This window comes from Marmota monax, unplaced genomic scaffold, assembly GCF_021218885.2.
Source record: "Marmota monax isolate L192 unplaced genomic scaffold, Marmota_monax_Labrador192_F-V1.1 WCK01_AAM20220418_F8-fsc00125, whole genome shotgun sequence".
NCBI classification, from domain to species: Eukaryota; Metazoa; Chordata; class Mammalia; order Rodentia; family Sciuridae; genus Marmota; species Marmota monax.
The window spans coordinates 6631945-6652582 of record NW_026695235.1 but is presented as its reverse complement, the minus strand read 5'-3'; the positions used below and the strand labels follow the sequence as shown (position 1 = coordinate 6652582).

The following is a 20638-nucleotide window of genomic DNA, read 5'->3' as shown; positions in this document are numbered from 1 at the left end:
GGAATTAAATGGGAAAGAAAATTGGGAATGATGGAGCCTGGAGAACTGAGGAGAGAAAGGTTGTCCCCAAGGGCAGCCACTGCTCAGATCTGCTGATTGGTTCTCCCCTCAGTACTGGGAATCGAACCTAGAGCCTCATTTGTACTAGGCAAGTATTCTACCGCCGGGCTACATTCCCAGCCCGAGTGACAATAACCAAGAGATGGGTCAACCTGGCTGCCCACCATCAGGTGAATACATAAGGAGAATGTGGCCTCCATACACATTGGAATGTCATTTGCCATCAAGAATGAAATCCAGTCATCTGCTGTAAAATGAATGGAATTGGGGGATGTTATGTTACGTGAAATAAGCCAGGCGGGCAAGTAGCACATGTTCTTTCTCCTACGTGGAAGCAGAAAGTCAACCTGTGTGTCACATGGTGACTCCTAGGGATTCAGGGGGGCGGAGTAAAGGGAGTGTGGGTTCTGTTAGGGCTTGTGTGGAAATACCACACTGAACCCCACTTATATGCACAATTTATACATGATAACCAAAAATAAGTGTTTTTGCAGTGTGGAACTTGGAAGTTTGGGACATTATTTAGTTAATTCATGTAACCACAATGTTCAGTGAGATCTCCAGAGCCCTGAACTTCAGCATCATGAATATCAGGCCTGCAGCACTTGTGATTCTGTAGCACGCCACGGCAAAAGTGTGTGGTTTTCAGTACTTGCACTAAGCTGGCCCAATTTTAAGTAATTTTAGAAAACTACCACACATTATATTTTGAATTCTGGAGTCTGGTGCCAGAATTCAGACTAGGTTTGGTTTCTTAATGGTGATTGGACTAGATTTTAGTTCTCAGTAAAACTGATTTATTAAGAAAACTAAACAAAGGCAGTGTGATTATTTAATCTTCATCTCAATCAACACATGAAGGAGACAGGGTAAGACTTCTAGTACTGTTCTACAGAAACCCTGCAAAGTAGAAGATGAATTCAATTCCTTTTTCGAAGAAGCCCAGGTGTACTTGTTTTGAAGTTTGTAAAAAAAAAAACAAAAAAACTTTAAACAGATTAAAGAAACAATAAAATAAAAAGATTAAAACTGTCTTGAAAAAAAATAACCCTACATTTGTTTAAATACAATAACAAAAAAATTGAAAGATCAAATGATCACCCAAAAAAAAACGGAGAAAAAACAATAATTGATGTTGGCTTCTTTTAGGCAGAGAGAAGAGAAAACAGAAGGATGACTTTTACTTTACAGTGTTTATTTTTCTATACTCTTTAGATTGTTAAAATATTTGCACAAACTTCCCTTTTTAAAAATATTAATAGGTTATTTGGGCAGTGAGGTTGTAAGCCATTTTGTTTTCTTTCCTATAATTTTTTTTCTACATTCTGAAAAATAATATAATGTTAGAATTGTTGAATATAAAAGAATCCTGAAAAACTTTAACACAGGAACTAAGTCTAAGAACATCTTAGCCAAAACAGATGATTGTGATATATTCTTTTAAAATATTTATGTTAAGTAGAAATTTATGTAATATACTATACACAGGAAGACAACTATAAGTAGGATAATTAAGTAAAAAACCTCAAGGAATCATTTTTGATCAACAAAAAGTAAAATACAAAATGATTTTATACCAGATACTTTAATTGGAAAATGTTATTTCATTCAAGTAACAAGCTTAAAGTAGTTACCAAGTAAAAATGTTAACCCTCTACAACCTATATATTCATACACACAACCCTTATATAAGTATCACATACATTTTTTATCTTGTTCCAGAGAAATTCATATCTTCTTTATTGCTACTCATGTGTAAATTATTTAGGGTTCTGATTTTTTTGTCATGAGGAAAAACTGTTTTCAGAATGCTACTGAGCAACCAAATCAACGTTGGACAATGAGTTGAAATTGGGATTTAATATTTAAATTATTTTTGCAAAAGCAAAAATAGCTGCATTATGACTCCGTTTAAGTGAGAGGCAAGCATGGGTGACAGCCTGTTAACAGGAATCACTTGTAATCTGATGAGGAGCATGATGACGCTGAGTGAGCTTTGAAAGCTGGCCTTTCCTGATAACAACCTGTGGACACAGACTCTTTGTCCTGGCACCTTTTCTGAAAAGGTCTGCGTGGGTGCACCAAAAAAGAATCACCAGGAGAAGAAAGAGTGAAAGCTGCCTTCTCAGCCTGCTAAGCAGAGGCAGCGCACGCAGTCCCCAGCCTCTGAATATCCAGTGGAAGATGTCATGTCCTGCCGGGGCTGTCTCTAGGACACAAGCAGGGGTCTTGCAGCAGCCCCAGGGACCAGTGGGGCAGACATGGGAGAGACCTAATTCATTTGGATGAGACGCACTCACTGCCCCCAGGAGGGTCACCACGAGGGAGCTGACCCTTACCATGGAGGCCGCCCCTTAGGCCATCCCCTTCTCTAGATGGGTTCACCAGCCCGCCTCTGCCCTGTCCCCCTGGGCCATTTTCCTGGTGACCTTCTGACTCCTGGCACGGAAGATGGTAGGTCTGCGTTTCCTCCCCTTGCTCTTCCTCATCTGAATCCAGCTCAGACTCATCGTTGTAGAAATGAAGGGTGGCTTGCACGGGGAAACTGGCCAGCACCTTCTCTCCAGAACTCTGCAGGTATTCTTGACGCTTTGAAATGGGTAAATAAAGTCTAATATTTAAGAAACAAATACATCATTAATCAACCCGAAAACAGGCCTACACTACCAAGACTCTTTTCCCCAGAAGCAGCTAACTCCCCCATCTTCCTGTCTGATTTTGCCTTCCCTATATACAATGGATTGTAAGTTAGTAGAACATGAAACTGTGGCCACCTAGATAGGGGACTTGGTAATAAACCCCACACTAGTTCAGAACTCTGAATGAGCAAATCAATTTTTAGACCTGAAAAGGTGCACTTCAACAAAGGGAATATGCTACTGAAAACACTGGATTCCAGAATTAATAGGCCCACTCTGATTAAATGGACAACTTGAGTCCTCTTGGATAATGGATGTCCCATTTAGGACCCAGGCCCCATTCCACCCCCATCTTTTGAGCATGGAAAATGGAACCCTCTGGGCTCTGGAGGAAAATTTACTCTGATATTCTGATCCATGGAAGCAGCTAATTTTCCAAATGTTACTGTAAGAGAACCTGGAGGGGTGGATCCCTGGCTTAGACAAAATAGAAAAGATGTGCTTAGGGGGGAAAAAAGAGAGGAAAAAAAAAAAGCTTGAATATATAAAAATTGATTCCAGGTATTGTGGGATTTGGGATTCAAGTTATACACATTTTAAATATCCCCCATAATCTCTTGTCCTTGTACTTCTCATTTATTAATTTTCATGCTTGGTTCCCTGCAAACTTCTCAGGAAGGGTCTTGACTGATTCCTGCCGATTTCAACATCCCCTTCTAGACAGAAGAGCAAAGGCATGGTGTGCCATATAACACAGGGCATGGTGCACACCTGTGATCCCAGCACCTGCAGAGGCTGAGACAGGAGCATTGCAAGTTCAAGGACAGCCTGGGCAACCTAGTGAAAGCCTGTCTCAAAAATTAAAAACAAAAAACATTCTGGCAAAGTAGCTCAGAGGTAAAGAGCCCCTGGGTTCTATCTCTAGTACTGCCAAAAATAAAAAAGAAAAGAAAACAAACATGACAATTTTAACTTTTAAAATTTCCAAGAGACCAGTGGTTCTCGACCTCCAGGGCATGTCCGACAATATCTGGAGGCATTTTTGGTTATCATAATTGAAAAAAGAAAGCTACTTATATTTCATGGGCAGAGGCCAGGAATGCTATTAAAGATCCCATAAAGCCCTGGACAGCCCCAGAACATGGGATTATCCAGCCCAAAGTGTCCACAGTCCTGAGCTAAGAGACTGTGCAACAGAGAGGGTGCATATGGTCTGTACTTCTAGGACAGAATATAAGCAGAGTTTAGTTTGAGGGCATATTAAAAATTAGGTGTTTATGCTGAAGTATTTGCAGGTGAATTTGAAGGACATCCAGGTTTGCTTTAAAATATATCAACAATAACATAAATAGTTTGGAGAGATGGTAATGTGATCAGGTTAGAAGAATATTGATAATAATTATGAAGGCTGGAGATGGGTGCATGGGTGTTCTGCCATTTCTGTGTGTGTTTAAAAAAATGTTTTGTTTTGTTTTTTTTTTTGTATTGGGGATTGAACCCCGAGGTGTCTTACCACTGAGCTACATCTCCAGCCCCTCTTTTTATTTTTGAGACTGAGTCTTCCTATAATGCCCAGGTTAACCTGGAACTTGCTTCAGCCTCCTAAGTTGCTGGGATTACAGGTGTTCACTACTATGCCTGGCTGTTTGAAATTTTCTATAATAAAAGTCTAAAATAAAATGAAATAATTGTATATCCAGTTTGCAACACACAGTTATACTGATGCAGCTCATGCATCACAACTCGCAGCATTTTCAGCAAATCAAAAATCTGGGAGTCCCAGCAGCACCCATGATTGCAGGCCTGGGATATGGTAAAGTGATCCTTGCAGGGAACGCAGTAGGGTGTGGCTCTCAACCCCAGCTGCACACTAGGATCAGCTGGAGAGCCTATAAAAATGCAAATGCTGGGCCTCTCCCTAGCACAGGTGCATCAGCATGTGGGGAGCCATCCAAGCAACTGGATTTTCAAAAACTTCTCCAGGGATTCTATCAGGATTGAAAACCATGGATGTAAAGGACACTTAGAAACATTCCTTCTCACTGAGCGTGGTGGCACATGCCTGTAATCCCCGCGGCTCAGGAGGCTGAGGCAGGAGGATCCTGAGTTCAAAGACAGCCTCAGCAAAAGTGAGGCGCTAAGCAATTCAGTGAGACCCTGTCTCTAAATAAAATACAAAATAGGGCTGGGGATGTGGCTCTGAGTTCAATCCCTGGTACCTCCCCCTCAAAGGAAACATTTCCTCTTCTAAAACCACACTAACCAGTCTGATGGGCTCTCAGGTTCATCTCTAGAAAACAGTGTCTTTGGGTCAGATTGAAGTTTTCCAGCCTTCCAGGGTAACCGGGGCAAAAGCACCTAGAGGATGGCTGGAAGAATAGGGTTGGTCTACTCTGATGAAGGAAGTGAGAGATGGAGAGAGAAAGGCTGAGAGAGGAAGAGAGAGACAGATAGATAAAAATCCAGAACATGAGCCACTTGCCTAAAAATGAATGAAATGTAAGTGGGAAACAGCCAGGAGAGTCCTGGTCACCACCAGGACCAGGAACAGACAAACCAAGAGCTACTGGAGGAAAATGCTCTCACATGCATACCCAGTACCCAGTATTTGCCCCCATATGCAACGCACACATTTTGAAGATCTACTTTGCACTAGACAACATATTAGCTTATATACCAGGAGAGAAATAAAATGTATTTCAGCATCTATGCAAATAACTACCTATGCATATATAATTCATATATAATTAAATTTAACACAAAGCATAATATGTGACAGGAAGCATAAAGAACAGAGAGAGGCCAATTCCGCCTTGCAAATGAAGCAATAAGTCAATGAATGAATATGTGAATAGATTCCAGAAATCTAACAAAATATCCTTGAAATTCCTTGAATAAGAAAACTAAATAATATTGGAGAATATATTGAATTCCTTTCTACTTCTTTGGAATGTACACAAAGATACTAATGTGTATTAATGCTTATGTTAAAAGAAAATGATACATTTCTTACTGTGAAGTCATATATTACCTGACAGGATGCTGAAACCCAAAGGCCCCCTTCGATCTCCAAGTCTGTTGTTTCTCCCCAGGCTCACACTGTAAAGACAGACACATACATACACAGAAACAATTAAGGAGCCATTGAAGTTTTTAAAGAAAAAATAGAGGTAGTCTGCTGTCAGTACCAATTTCAAACATCTTAGCAATATCAGATAGTTCCTTCTACCACAATGTCCCAGGCATTGTAAGGGCTTCTAACCATGGAGAATACAGACTCAGGGTCTTAGCACAGATGTTTTGCATTCTAATGGAGAGAAATGCATGTGTATACAAATAATTATGGTATAGAGCAAACCACTGCAACACATTCCTGATTCAACACAGGGAAAGGGATCAGAATAGGGCTCTGAGGCCTAGCAGGAATATCCTTGGCACATGGGTGAGAATTCTGAGACACTCCTGGCAGAGTGGAGCATCATAGTCAGAGAGACAGGAAGATAGAGGACTCAGATGGGAGAGCCCTGTGTGAAATGAATGAGACATTTGTGATTGTCACACAGCTCTGATGCGAGGCTGAGTTCTGATCCTAGACTCTTTTAAAACCCACTGTTAACTTTGGGTTTGGTCCTGCAGACTGATTTTTGAGCTGAGGAGCTCAACAATCAAATTTGTATTTTAAGGATAATAATGACTGCTGAGAGCTGTGCATGGGCTGGTTTGAAGTAAGGGCGTGGAGGCACCAGTCTGGGTGGGAGATGGTAAAGATCTGAACAAAAGTTAACAACCAGGGGGAGGGAGGGAAAGGCGATTGGAGTACACCACAGGCCCTCAGCACCATGCAAAGGGCCTGTGATCACCTGCATATCAGAAACTGCAGAGAGGGAAGCTCATCTGAGACCAGGCAACTAAGGACAATGTTAATGAGAACAAGAGACATGCAGAGAGCCAGGCAAGTCCATGCTGACTGCTGACCAGGAAGTGAGGTGATGGTCCACTCTGCCCGTCCAGGGTGGCGCCCGTTCTAACCAAACTCCTGATGGTGCTGGACCCAAGCGGATTTGCCCTGACACATAGCCAGGTTATCCAAAGGTCTAAAGGGGCAGGAGTCACCATGTGATCTCAGGTCTCTGAAAGCTTAGTCACTGTGAAAAGAGGGATGTGAGGCATTCTGGAATGGACCAGTCTGGGATGATTTGAAAATGGGCTGAAGAGTGGTAGATCAGAAACCCCAAGTTTTGGGACTCCAAAGATATCAGTGATAATCGGATTAGGAATGGGACAAAACTGCTCTGGCATTGCAAGGAAGGACTTTGAGGATTTTGAAACTGTCAGTTTTCATGCCATTCCTTCCTGTGGAACCTTGGGATGTGTGTGTGTGTGTGTGTGTGTGTGTGTGTGTGTGTGGAAACTGGCCTGCTGGATACCTCTGCAGACATCACAGCTTATCCAGTCCTATTTTTATAATAAACTGTGATTGGCTGAGGGAAGAAAAGTAAAGCTTTGTGGAATAAAATCTTATGCATGCTTTGGAGGCTACAGGAAATTACTTCTGTGTTAAGCTGTGTGGTGATTATAAATTATACCTAATCAACCAGGCACACCCTTCCACTGCAAGCAATCCTGTCCTGCTGAGCAGAACTCCATGCCCTGGGACGAGACAGGGTACACACAACAATGCAACTTGGATGCACAGTGGAAAGCATTCAGAGAAAGGATAGCTTCCTTAAAAAATCTGATTCTTACTAGACTCTGAAATGTACAATGTACCTACATAAAATTTAAGAACTGTGTCCCACAAACATACACAGCTTTTAAAATACTAGTGTTGGGGCTGGGGATGGGACTCAAGCGGTAGCGTGCTCGCCTGGCATGCGTGCTGCCCGGGTTCGATCCTCAGCACCACATACAAACAAAGATGTTGTGTCCGCTGAAAACTAAAAAATAAATGTTAAAATTCTCTCTCTCTCTCTCTCTCTCTCTCTCTCTCTCTCTCTCTCCTCTCTTGCTATCTCTTTAAAAAAAAGCATAAAAAAATATAAAAAAATAAATAAAATACTAGTGTTAAAATATTCTGATTATTTTCCAAAAGATTTTATTCAAGATCCTTTCTCACTGAGGGAAGAGACTCAATATTCACATTTTGATAATTAATGGGAACAGAAATGTACACAAGTTAAACAGTGTGTTTAAGGTATGGGTGTTTTCTGAAAATCCAGACAGTGGATTCCAGCAGAGACTTTTGGATAGTGACTTGTGCCTCTGACCAGCTAAAGCTAAGTGTGGGGAGCCTGGAAGATAGGACCCTTTCAAGGAACCACCTCTGACATCTCCCAGAAATCACCTCCTGGGCAGTGTGGGCAAGTCGCCAGGAAGGAAAAGCAATAGAGGTCAAGAAGGGATTAGCTGGGGGATGCGGGTGCAGGCCAGTGTAAAGCACCTGCTTAGCATATGGAAGGCCCCGGATTCCATCCCAGCACCAAAAACATTTTTAAGCATTTAGACTGTCTTTCACTGTCTACTTGGTCCAGGAGGTAGGAGCCCTACCGGCACCACCACGTGAGGGCGACTCCACTGCGGAAGGCACGGCACAAGTCCTTGAGGCCTTCCCTCAAATCCAGATTTTATTCTAATTTGGATCTCCGTGCATGCGGGCAGCTCTGCCTTAGGTCACCGGGCCTCACCCCAGGCTCCTGACCCCTTCCACTCCCAGAAATACTAAACAGGGCCCCAGAGCCTGCGTGGTTGGGAGAGGAGCACTGACAAGAACTGTTCCCCTAGCTCCCCGCTGGGCCCCTCGGATGAGCAGAGGGTACCCTGAGCCTAGGTCTCGGTCGGTCCTGATGCTCTGTCAGTCCTTTCTGCTCCTCAATTGAGATCTGCAAAGGGCTGGGCGAGGGTGGTGGGGGTGGAGGTGGGGTGGGGGAACAAGCCGGCAAAGTCTACAGCCCAAGGAACTTCTTCCACCTCCATCCAGATCGAAGGACCAACTGCTTCATCCAGTGTGACAGCCAACTAGAGTTGCTGCGGCTGAACATTTCTCTGCAAGGTAGGCTTTACTTTCGTCACAAAGGAGCGGGGGACCTACTGCCATTAGGCAATGTGCTACAGTATTTTTAAAAAATTAATTTTAATTTTTTTGGTACGGGAGATTGAACCCAGTTGCGTTTTACTACTGATCTATGTTTCCAGTCTTTTTTTTTTTTAAGACAGAGTATCGCAAAATTACTGAGGCTGGCCTTGAACTTGCAATCCTTCTGCCTCAGCCTCCTGAGTTGGGAGGATTGCTGGGATTATAGGCGTGAGCCACTACATCCTGTGTGCTATTATATTTTTATTTTATTCTTGCAAACAACAAATATGGTACACATATATTTCATTTAAAAGAAAACTGAATGTAATTATAAACATATTTTCTCTCCTTTAAAATACTGCTTTAAAAAACTTGTTTGAAGGCAAAAGAAGGAACTATTTGCCATTATTAGATATTGCATTTAAGAATAATTTAGTGATCCTCAGCATCACATAAAAATAAATAAATAAAAATAGAGGTATTGTGTCCATCTACAACTAAAAATAATATTTTTTTTTTTTTTAAAAAAAAGAATGATTTAGGCTAGCTGGGTGTAGTGGCTCCCACCTGTAATCCCAGCAAGTCAGGAGGCTGGGGCAGGCAGATAATGAGTTCAAAGTTAGTCTCAGCAACTTAGTGAGGCCCTGTCTCAAAATAAAAATAAAATAAAATAAATGGCTGGAAGATGTGGCTCGGTGGTTAATTCTCAGTATTTAAAAAATAGGCTTAAAAATTATACCACTTATTAATTTGTTATAGATTTTATTTGCTTGATTCTTTAATTAATAATAACTGAATTAAAACTTCTAGTATTCAGATTAGTTAAATATTAAAATATGGTGAAGGTCTATTTTCTCACACCCAAGTTTTCTTACCAGACTACAGATAACTAAATATTAAGCCATATGCCACATATGTTATGTTAATCAAATACACAGTTCTTCCTAGCCAGATTAACTCTTACAGTGTTTTAAAAGCCATCCAATTAGGGCCCAGTGTGTGGCCTAGAGAGTGCTCACCTAGCAAGCACAAGCACAAGGCCCTGGGTTGAATCCCCAGCACCAAAAATAAATAAATAAATAAATAAGCAAGCCAGCCATCAAGTTACATTTTAAAATATAGCAAATGAAAGGAAGTCATTACTTCAATAAGAATAAAAGCAATTTAGTTACCAGGCTAACAAAAAAAAAAAAAAAGTAGTGGCAATTAATCTTTGTTCACAAAGCCCCTCTGTTGAGTGTATTTGCTCTGACAACATGAGTTATCCCAGGAGTGCTTGTAGACTGGGTGGAAAGTACTTCAGAAAGGGCCAGACGGCAGGTGGGGGCTTTTAGCTGCACCTTCTGGACACTCCATTTGAAGCTCTGTCCTTATTTGCTCTGTGGCAAAAAATGCATTAATGGTATGACACTCAATTTTTCTCTATGGTGGCAGCCTTCTCCGCCCCCCTTCCTACCTCCAGATTTGCGGAAACCCAAACATGGAAGAAATACCTTTTAATTCCCAAGAAACTGATGTGCCATAAGGGCTTTGCTTTTCAAGAAAGGATAAGCAACCAGGAGCCCGATCTGTAGGTAACTCAGGTCTGGTTAACACCTGACTCACACAGACTCCAATTCCCAGCCCTTGAGGCATCTCTAGGTTAGATGACCAAGGGCGGGGCAGAGGAGGAGACCCTTCAAGGTCCTTTCATTTTAGAGAAGGTGCCACTTTCTGCCTGGACTGATTACTTAGAACATCCACACTTAACCTTACCAGGCTTCCAGTTCTGGTCAGTTCTGCATCTGCTGGAGTCAGCGTCCAGGGTCTCCATGGTGTTGGGCTAGAACTGGAAAGCAAGTACAAGGAGAGAATGAATCCCAGGCTCCCCGGCCCCCAGTGCTGGGGATTCGGCTGTCCTTTAAATACCATGAGAGCTATTATCTAGTGTCTGGGTCAGCCTAGGGTTGGATCAGTGCTACTTATGTGTTTCTCTCCTGTGTATTTCTCAGTTTTCTGCCTTCAATTAGACTCTGGGAAAGTAAAGGAAACACATGAGTTGAAGGATTTCTGACCCAGTTAATCCTGGCTGGATTCTTTAGCTCAGGATTTTCCCACTATAGCTGGCTACTTTGTCACTAGTTTCAACTGCACCTCCTCATTGAAGGATCTTGATTCTCAGAGTTGGTTCTACAGAGTTCTAGAATGACACAAAGGAGATCTGTTTCTCCACTCAGGCTGCCTAGCCTACCCAACCCCATTCCTACTTCCCCAGCTGATCTGATTTCCTTTCATTTTATTACTTTTAAAAGGGCTGGTGCCCAAGGATGGCCAACGCTAAGCCCTGGGCACAGGGAAAACAAAGACTATCACCTTGTGACAGCCAAAGTGCAGGGGATCCCTTTGCAAAGTTCGTTTAGGGGCCCAAGACGTCAGTATTTCCCAGCTCAAACGTAGGTCCATTTCCTGGCCAGGTACCTTCTGGGCCTCTGTACTTCAGAATTGTGCCTTGGGACCCACAGAGCGTTGTAGCCCTCTAGGTCTCCGGCTAAAGAACTTGCTCAGCGTCACCGTCGAGCTTGGGGACTCCGCCCGGGCAGGGGGTTGGGGGGCTTAGCGACGCCAGAGCATTCAGCTTGCTGCTCTCGGAGTTTAAATGAGGCACGTGCCTCTCCACGCGTCCACCCGGGTCGCGGGACACTCTCACCTCTCGGGCCCGTGTGGCGACGACGGCCTCCGGGAAACGTTCCCAGGACAGTGACAGACGCGCCCCGGCCCCTCCCAGGCTCCGGCAGCCGGCTCGGTTCTCATGGTGCAGGCGGAGCTCGCGCCCTCCAGCGGCGCCCGCGACAGGACCGCGTCGATCCGCCTGGAGGAGCGCACTCACCTACTCGCGCCCTTCGCGCCAGGTTTAAAAACGGGGGCGGGGCGGGGACAGGACAAGGGAAATCTCGGAGAGGGGAGAAAGGAGACGGCAGAAGTCCCGCGAAGGGACAGAGGAAGCAAGGACGGGGTGGGGACAAGAAAAGCTCAAGGGAGGGCGCCTAGTGGTCAAGCGGTGGCGGCAGGGTGTGGGTCAAGCAGGGGATTCTGGAAGCCCAGGGCAAAGGTGGGGAGGGGACAAAGGAAAACCGGGGAGGGGGCTCTAGGGGCGGGGCGGGGTCAAGGAAGCTCAGGGAGGGGACCGTGCGGCGGGAAGTGACTCGGGAAGCCGGGAGAGGGAGGGCAAGGCTAACGTTTCCACCGGGCGCGCCCCCTCCGGGACTGGGGGTGACAGGCGCTTGTCGGGCTAGGGGTCCCCGCCAGGTGCGAGAAGAGAAGGGTCCCTGCTTCGCCTTTCAGGGGTCCCCAGAGGACCTCGGGTTCTGACCCGCGAGCATCTAGCCCCTAGATTTCCGGAGAATCTCAGTTCCACCATTTGAAGGCGGCGGCAGGGTTGGGGGACAGCTATAGAACCCTGGGGACCCGCGTGAACCTGCCCTGTCCTCAGTGCTGAACCGTGGGTGTCTAGGATGCCTAGACGTGGGTGCTCGAACCTGCGGCCAAGGGAAGGCGCGCTACGCTCCCAGGTGACCGAGAGCCGCAGAGGAGACCCAGCAAGATGAGGATGTCCCATCAGAGCAGCCTTCCTAACGTTGGGAGCCTTGGAAAATAAAGTGGCTTTCCTATGGGACTTGTTGGGGAGGTCGGTGGGATTTTTCTCCGGTGAGCCCCGGGCTGGGCCCAGAGGTACCTCCGCGTGCGGACACAGTGCCAGCTCGGGACCCCGGGAGCGAACCTGGGGACATTCCCAGGGGCGCGCGCGCGCCGCAGCGACAACCACCGCTGCCCGCGCAGGGTGAAGGTTGGAGGACCACTCCTTCCTAAGTGCCTTGCCACTCCACACTGTGGGCGCGGGAGAGCGCGAGCGCGGGACTCCCGAGTTCCTTGCTGCACCCGGAACCGCTCTGCAGTGCGCCGGTGAGGCTGCGTGGGAGAACTGGAACCTAGTTGGCATAATTTAAATTTATGGATTAAAAAAGTCTCCAAAAGGGATTAAAATGTTTCCACAGTTTTTCTTTAAGATTTCGACAATGATGATCCTAAAGGCCAACAGTAATGGGGGGGGGGGGTTGACGAGTAACTTCATACAAATGATTAAAAAGACCTCGATCATAAAGGAGAGGGGTGGAAGAAGGCAAAGCACCTTAAGCCACATTGCACTGAAGGGGTTGTTTTAACGGGACAGCTAGGTCTTGCAGGCAGCTGGGGACAGGGTAAACAGCTTTCTGAGAAAGTTTGATAACATATTTTGTGTGTCTTACAAATGTCCATCTGTGTCCGATGTCAATACTAAAATTGTATTTTGAAATAGGAATGAGATGGATCTATCACAATGAAAAAATAGGGAGAATAGACAAATTTTCTTAGAAGAGTTCCAAATAATTTCTGTAGATAATCTGTTCTCAAGGATGTAGAATGTAACTACAGAAGTCATAATTAAAATCTCAAATTATGTTTTAATGAAAAAAATAAATTTATTGTAAGATAAAATGAGTTTTTTTAGAAAGTTTTTCTGCAGATAGAGGAATTAAAATACAATAAAAGGCAGCTGGGGGAGGGGTGTAGTTGGGTGGTAGAGTGCTTGCCCTGGGTTGCATTTCTAGCACCACAAAGCAAACAAGAAATGAATAAAATACAGTAATAGAAAGAAAAGTTTGTTGAGATGGTTGACTTCGTATCACCAAATAGAATTACTGTTTTGAATCCATGGCACATCTTTAGAATAGAGGAGTGATTTGCGGGAAGGGGTAGACATGTTAGGAAACTTCATTAGGCCCCTGATTTATAAGCTGAGAAACTGGCAGAACTTGCAGTGAATCTCTGCCTGGGCAGTGATGAGGAAATAATTAAATGGAGATTCTATCTCTTGCTGAACTGTCTTTCACTGAAAATCCTTTTTCATATGCTGACTTTCAGTGGCAGTTTAGAAACAAAGAATAGAGAGTTAACCCTGAGGGTTTCCGGTGGCCTAGGAGGAGGATACCAAAAGTCAAAACATCTAAGAGGGCAGAATATTTTTACATAAACAGTGTTGAAGACAAGCAGGGAAATGAGAATTTCCTTTCCTTCTGTTTAGTGAGGCTGTATTTCCTGTTATCCACTCCAAGGAGTGTTGTGTGGCTCTGGAAGGGGGTTTGGAAGCTACAAGATGTTATTATTGCTCTTGATGTTGTTACTTTCTAAAAGATTTTGTGGTGCTAGGGACTTAAACCAGGGCCTAATGTGTGTGAGGCAAATATTCTAGCATCGAACTATATCACTGGCCCAAGATTCTTCTCTTTTTTTCTTTTTTAAAGAGAGAGAGAAGGGTTGGGGATATAGCTCAGTTGATAGAGTGCTTGCCTTGCATGCACAAGACCCTGGGTTCGATCCCCAGCACCAAAATAAATAAAGAAAGAAAGAAAGAAAGAGAGAGAGAGAGAGAGAGAATTTCAATATTTATTTTTCAGTGGACACAACATCTTTGTTTGTATGTGGTGCTGAGGATTGAACCTGGGCCGCACGCATGCCAGGCGCGCGCTACCGCGTGAGCTACATCCCCAGCCCTATCACTGGCCCAAGATTCTTTAAGAATAAAAAAAAAAAAAATGTACGTTTGTTCCATGGGAAAAAGAGGTACATTTGTTTTGGTGTTTAAATTTTTATTTACATATTTTCATTTCTGAAAATTGTGAAAAAATATAGTTTAAAATTTACTATCCTAACCATTATGAGTGTATAGTTCAGTGGCACTGGACACATTCACATTGTACAACCAACAGTAACCTCCATCCCTAGCACGCTTCATCTAAAACCCAAACTCCTAAACAACACCTTGGCATCTCCCCTTCCCACCAAGCCCCAGCAGCCACCCTTCTTTCTGTGTCTCTGCTTTAGTTGACTCTAGATCTAAGTGGATGGCTCATGTAGGTGGAATCACATGGTGTTTTTCTTTTTGTGGCTAACTTATTTCACCTAGCACCCTGTCCTTGAAATCCATCCACACTTCAACATGTTAGAATTCTCTTCCTTTTTAAGGCTGAGTACTATGAGAGTGTAGGTACATCATGAAATCCACATTTTGTTTATCCAGTCTGTTCTCTGTAGATGGACACTTGGATGACTTCGCCTTTTGGAGACTGAGTAATCCTGCTATAGGTACACAAAAGGTGGTACCTGTCCTCATCCATCATAAAAGTCCTTCAAAAAGACACCTAACAAGAGAAAAGCATAGCAGATTTATTTAATCAGAGTTTTATATGACATAGGAGGCTTCTGAAACAATGACCTGAGGAACAAGGAGATGGGCCAGTTTTTATGCTTAGGCTGGATGAAGTGTGGACAGCTTCATAGAAGGGCAACTGGTCTAGACTGACAGGGGGAACTCAGCAAGGCCTGTCTGTTCAGATTCTCTGTGACTGCTCTGGGCGGCATTCCTTCCTCCCACGTATGGGGCAGCGTCCCTCTGGAAGGAGGGTCTTGGGACCTACCATCAGACAAGGTAGGCAGAGAATGTCTTTATGGCCAGCTCTTTGAGGAATGGAGGGGAGCAGGAGGAAGGAGGGCAGAAGGTCAGAGAAACACTTTGCCCCCCCAGGCTGCCTCTGGACCTCTCTGTCTCCTTTAGGTCAAAGTACTCAGTGTGCCAAAGTGCCATGGTTGGGGGTACCATTGACTGAGCCCCAGCACTGCTATGAACAGTATTTATACAATTACCTGCTTTCAGTTCTTGTGAGTATATACTCAGAAGTAGTATTGTTGAATGAAATATATTTGGTTTTAAATTTTTATGTTAAGGCTTGAGTTGGCTTTTGAAAAAAAAATTAGCATGAAATTCGTATTCACGTTGCAAAGGGAAATTGTGAAGGTTTCTATTCCATCTTTTCTCTGTGAGTGCAGATGTCCTAGCTTAACCGGATGACTGGAAGCTGGAACCATCTTCAGATACTCTGAGTTAAAGCCAGGACCATAGCCCTGGCTGCCAGACCGTCCTCATGTCCCCTCCACCCTGTCCTTTACCTCTCCAATCTCACCTCGCATTCTGCCTGCCTCCCCTTGAGTCCCTGGGCCAGGAGCACCTAGCACACTTGCGTGGGGCCTCTGCCTGAAGCCTTCCAGACACTCCAGTCTTATCTCCTCATCTCCTTTGGTCTTTACTCAAATGCCCTCTGGGGATGACACCTTCCATGTTCCATGACCGTGTTAAAGCATCTTCACCTCTACACACATGTGCCGGTGCGCGCGCATGCATGCGCGTGCACACACACACACACACACACACACACACCCCTCAGCATGCCTTGCCCTCCTTTCCTGCTTTTTTTCTTCATCTTATTTATTTTTGGTACCAGGAATTGGACTCAGTTTAACCATTGAGCCACAGCCACAGCTCTTTTTTATATTTTGAGAGAGGGTCTTGCTAAGTTGCTTAGGGCTTTGCTAAGTGTTTGAGGCTGGCTTTGAATTCAAGAGCCTCCTGCCTCAGCTTTCTGAGCCGCTGGGTTTACAGGCGCGCGCCATTGCGCCTCCCTCTTCATCCCATTTAACAAACTGTATTTTCCACATCTGAACCTATCACATTTAACGTACTCTTTCTTACTGGATCACTTATATTTCATACCTTTATTTTTATTTATTTATTTATATGTTTTAAGTGGTGCTCAGGATTGAACCAGTGCCTAGCACATGCTAGGTGAATGCTCTACTGCTGAGACACAACCCCAGCTCATTTCATTTATTTTCTGTCTCTCCCAGTAAGATGTCAACTCCACAAGGACAGAGCTTTGTCTGCTTCCTTTGTGGCTATGTCCTGAGCTGGAACTGCCTCTGACATATAGCGTGTGTTAGAGAGGGTGTAGATGTGACCATAGCTTCAGAATAAAATGAAGAAGTATTTTGCAGTTGTCCAATTTAATGATACACTGTCAGCTAACAACCAATGTGAGAGAGTATGGAAAGCAGAAAGTTTTACCCCAGGTGGCACTTGGTAAGTAACATCTCACATCAGGATGTTCTGAAGGCACATGGGATGGCATTCCACCTGCAGTGAGTTGAACAGTGGCCTCCAAAAGATATGTCCAAGTCCTAGCCATTGGAACCTGTGAATGTGACTTTATCCAGAAAAAGGGCCTTTGCAGATGCAGTTCATTTAGGGATCTCAAGAGGAGAGCATTCTGGATTTAGGGTGTGTTATGGTTTGAAAGTTTTGTCCCCTCCAAAATCCACATGGAAATTTCATTGCCAATGAAATGGTATTGGGAGGTGGGTCCTGTAGGAGGTAGGTAGGTCATGAAGGCTCCACTCTCATGGTGGGTTTAATGCCTTCCTGGAGTGGGTGACTTGTCCCTTTCTCTTCCACTTTTCTGCCTTATGGGGAATAGTGTTCCTTCCCCTGGAGAATAAAGCAAAAACCCTCCCTCTTGGAAGTGGAGAGTGGGCCCTTACCAGATGCCAAACCTGTCTCAGACTTCCCAGATGCTAGAACTAGGCAGCCTCAGGTCTTCTGTTACAGAAGCACAAAGTGGATTAAGACAGGGTGGATCCTAAATCCAGTGACAGGTGTCCTCGTAAGAGAAAGGCTGCAGGAGATGCAAAACACAGAGACACGAGGAGAAGAGGCAATGGAAAGACAGAGGCAGAGGCTGGAGTGAACCGGGGAGCCTGGAGGATCGCCAGAGACCACCAGAAGCTAGGAGCAGCAGGTGCTGATTCTCCCTGGAGCCTTCAGAAGATAGCACCCTGCAGATGCCTTGATTTTGGACTTCAAATTTCCTGAACTGTGAGAGAATAGAGGTCTGTTGATTTAAGTCACCTAATTTTTTTCTAATTTGTAATAGCAGCCATAGGACACCAAAACAGCACCCACAGTGTGTCTAAGATGGTTCCCGAGTTTATCACTACAATGAGATCACTCTTTTAATTGGGCCTACAGGAAAATGGAAGAAACTCCTATTAGTAACCTAGTGTCTGATCATATACAGCGCTGTGTGAAAGAAAAATGGACCAAGTGATATCAGAAAAGCCAGAAATCATAGCCAGAGGAGATCTCCTCTGACCCCATGGTCAGGAGATCTTGAATATTGTTCTTAGTTCATTTTATTTTATAGATCAGATAATGGGAGACAGTGAATAACTTGCCAGTTGCACCAATATAGCTATTCTAATAACAATGACTTTAACATTTACTGAGCATTTATTTATTGTGTGCCAGGGACTGTGGTTTATGGGTATTAATTCACTCAGTCCTCACAATAAGCATAGAAGGGAGACAGTAGTATTACCCATGTATTACAGGCAAGAAAATCTATTTGAGAAGTTAAATCTTTATTTCAAGGTTACCCAGAAAAATCAGGGTGGGCAATAAACCCAGGCAGGATTACTCCAGAGTCTGGGACTGATCAAGTATGTGCCATAGACTTCCCTTCCAGCTGGGCCTTGGGGTGCATTCCTATAATTCCAGCAACTTGGGAAGCTAAGGCAGGAGAATCACAAGTTCAAAGCCAGCCTCAGCAATTTAGGGAGGCTCTAAGTAACCCTGTCTCAAAATAAAAATATAAAGGGCTGGGGATGTAGCTCAGTGGTTAAGCACCCCTGGGTTCAATCCCCAGTACCAAAACAAACACACAAACAAAAATCCTTCACTCCCTCTGTGACCTGTTAAAGAGTTGATCTCATGTCATAGTCATGCTGGCTTTCAAGGAGCGCCCATGTGAAAGGTGAGTTGGAGATGGCTGACCAACATGTTGGAGCTGGCCACTGGCTGCCGCTCAGGAGATTGCAAGTTCATGGTTAAAAAGCCAAACCTGGGCTGGGGTTGTAACTCAGTGGTAGAGCACACACCTTGCATGTGTGAGGCACTGGGTTCGATCCTCAGCACCAGATAGAAATAAATAAAGGCATTGTGTCCATCTACAACTAAATAAATATTAAAAAAAAAAAAGCCAAACCTATGGTAGTTTCTGGGCTGCCTCCTTGTTCTTATCATGGGGAACAGGCAATGAGCAAGACCTCTGTCCCATTCTGATCCTCCCCAAATGAAACTGAGGCTCTGGGCCATGCTGAAATTCAAGTTCTGATAATTCAACTCTGTAAGTTGAATTCAGATTCTCTGTTTCCTCTGCCTTCCTGGGTTTTTGTAGTATTGAAAGGGAAAATAATTCCATGTACAGTTGATCCTCCCTCTGTATCTGCAGGTTCCATACCTGCAGATTCAACCAAAGTCAGGTGGAAGATATTTGAAAGAAATTATGCCTGGACTGAACATGTACAGACTTTTTTCTTGCCATTATTCCCTACACAATACAGTACAACAATTATTTACATAACACCTACATTGTTTAGATGGTACAAGTAATCTAAAGACGATTTAAAGTAGATTGGGGATAGTCATGTGTTTTATGGAAATGTATATCATTTTTACTGTGTGTGTGTCTGTGTGGTAGTGCTAGGGATGGAACCCAGAGCCTCACACATGCTAAGCATACACTCTACCACCGAGCTCCACCCCCAGCCCAGTACCAGACCACGTTCTATGAGTGATTTGAGTGTCTGTGGACTTGGGTATCAGAGAGGAGTGGGGTGAAGGGCCGGTCATGGGATCAATTCCTCGAGGATGCTGAGGGACGACTATGTACATATTTTAAAAGCCCTCGAGATGCACAGAGCACATGAGGAGGAAAAATCAGTGATGCCTTAGGCCTCTGTGGCTCCTAGAAAGGTACAGAGATTTTTTTTTTCTAATCTTTGAAATAAAGGCTAGTCAACTTGCACAGCCCACTGCCCATTCGCTATTGGAGAATTCTAGCTGATGGCCTTATGCCATTCTGAGCTGTAATAGTCTAGGATTTCCACAGTCACTTGCTAGTCAATATGGCCAACTTGCCCCCACTACAGAAACCTGTTTTCTCCACGTTTTCCTTCATTTTTTAGTTTCATTTTACTGGTAGATTATGTGCTTATAAAAAGCAATGCAGTGAAAAGTTCCCTTTTCTCCCCTGCTTCCACGCACCCCATTCCTCAAAGTATCCCTATTCTTAAAAGCTTCATGTGGGCTGGGGTGTGGCTCAGTGAAGAGCACTAGCCTAGCACGAGTGAGGCACTGGGTTTGATCCTCAACATCACGTAAAAATAAAAAAATAAAACAAAGCCATTGTGTCCATCTACAACTAAAAATAAAATAAAAATAAAAATAAAAATAAACACTTCATGTGCACCACTTTTAGGTCCCTTGTGTAAATACAAGCAAATGTATTAATATTTTGTTATCAGCCTTCTTGCCTACTTTTTTTTAATCCCCCCCCCCCCTGCTGGGTAATGAAACCAGTGTCTCAGCAGAAGAGCTTGACCACTGGGCTCCTCTCCCAGCCCAGCCTCCAACCCTTTTACACCAAGGGGGCCTGTCATAGTCCACACATTTCACACAGCTTCCTTATTCTCTTCTTGCTTCCCCTCCTTTTTAAGAGCTGTAGTGTTCTAGTGCATGTAGCACCACCATTTATTTACTGTCCCTACCTCATATCCAGGTAGTTTCCAGTCTTCTGTTGTTACAAACTAGGCCTCACTGAATAACCTTAAATATACATGCAGCATTTGGCACATGGGTGGCCGTCTGTGTGGGCGTGCCTAGAAAGTGTGCCTAAGTTTTTTGCCACTCTGCTAGGTACCATCTACAGACCTAGGCCGCCTTCTCAGGGGCCTGTCACATTCCCTTGGTCCCTTGGAGAGATTTTCTTCACAGCAGTTGGAGTAACTGGTATATCGTATGCATAACTCACATTACACAGTGAACACAGCTTTATCTTTTATATTCTGTTTAAAATCCATCCTGTAGAGCTAGACACGGAGGTGCACACCTGTGATCCCAGTA

General features: G+C 44.2%; 1 protein-coding gene across 1 annotated transcript; it reads right to left on the bottom strand.

Annotated features, from left to right (window-relative positions):
• Positions 1–1626: 1626 nt before the first annotated feature.
• Positions 1627–11847, bottom strand: Ripply3 (ripply transcriptional repressor 3). Its single transcript, XM_046439116.2, has 4 exons — positions 11459–11847; positions 10528–10600; positions 5731–5798; positions 1627–2671 (listed from the first exon to the last, which is right to left on the bottom strand). The coding sequence occupies exons 1-4, from the start codon at positions 11560–11562 to the stop codon at positions 2338–2340; spliced, it is 579 nt and encodes a 192-aa protein (XP_046295072.1). The 5' UTR covers positions 11563–11847; the 3' UTR covers positions 1627–2337.
• Positions 11848–20638: the final 8791 nt, after the last annotated feature.

Excerpts from the sequence above, each read along its gene's own strand:
- Ripply3 (XM_046439116.2), bottom strand. The coding sequence starts at position 11,562 with ATGAGAACCGAGCCGGCTGCCGGAGCCTGGGAGGGGCCGGGGCGCGTC. Across the intron at positions 10,601-11,458 it reads TCGCCACACGGGCCCGAGAG|TTCTAGCCCAACACCATGGA; the intron begins GTGAGAGTGTCC and ends CTTGCTTTCCAG. Across the intron at positions 2,672-5,730 it reads GGGTTTCAGCATCCTGTCAG|ACTTTATTTACCCATTTCAA; the intron begins GTAATATATGAC and ends CTTAAATATTAG.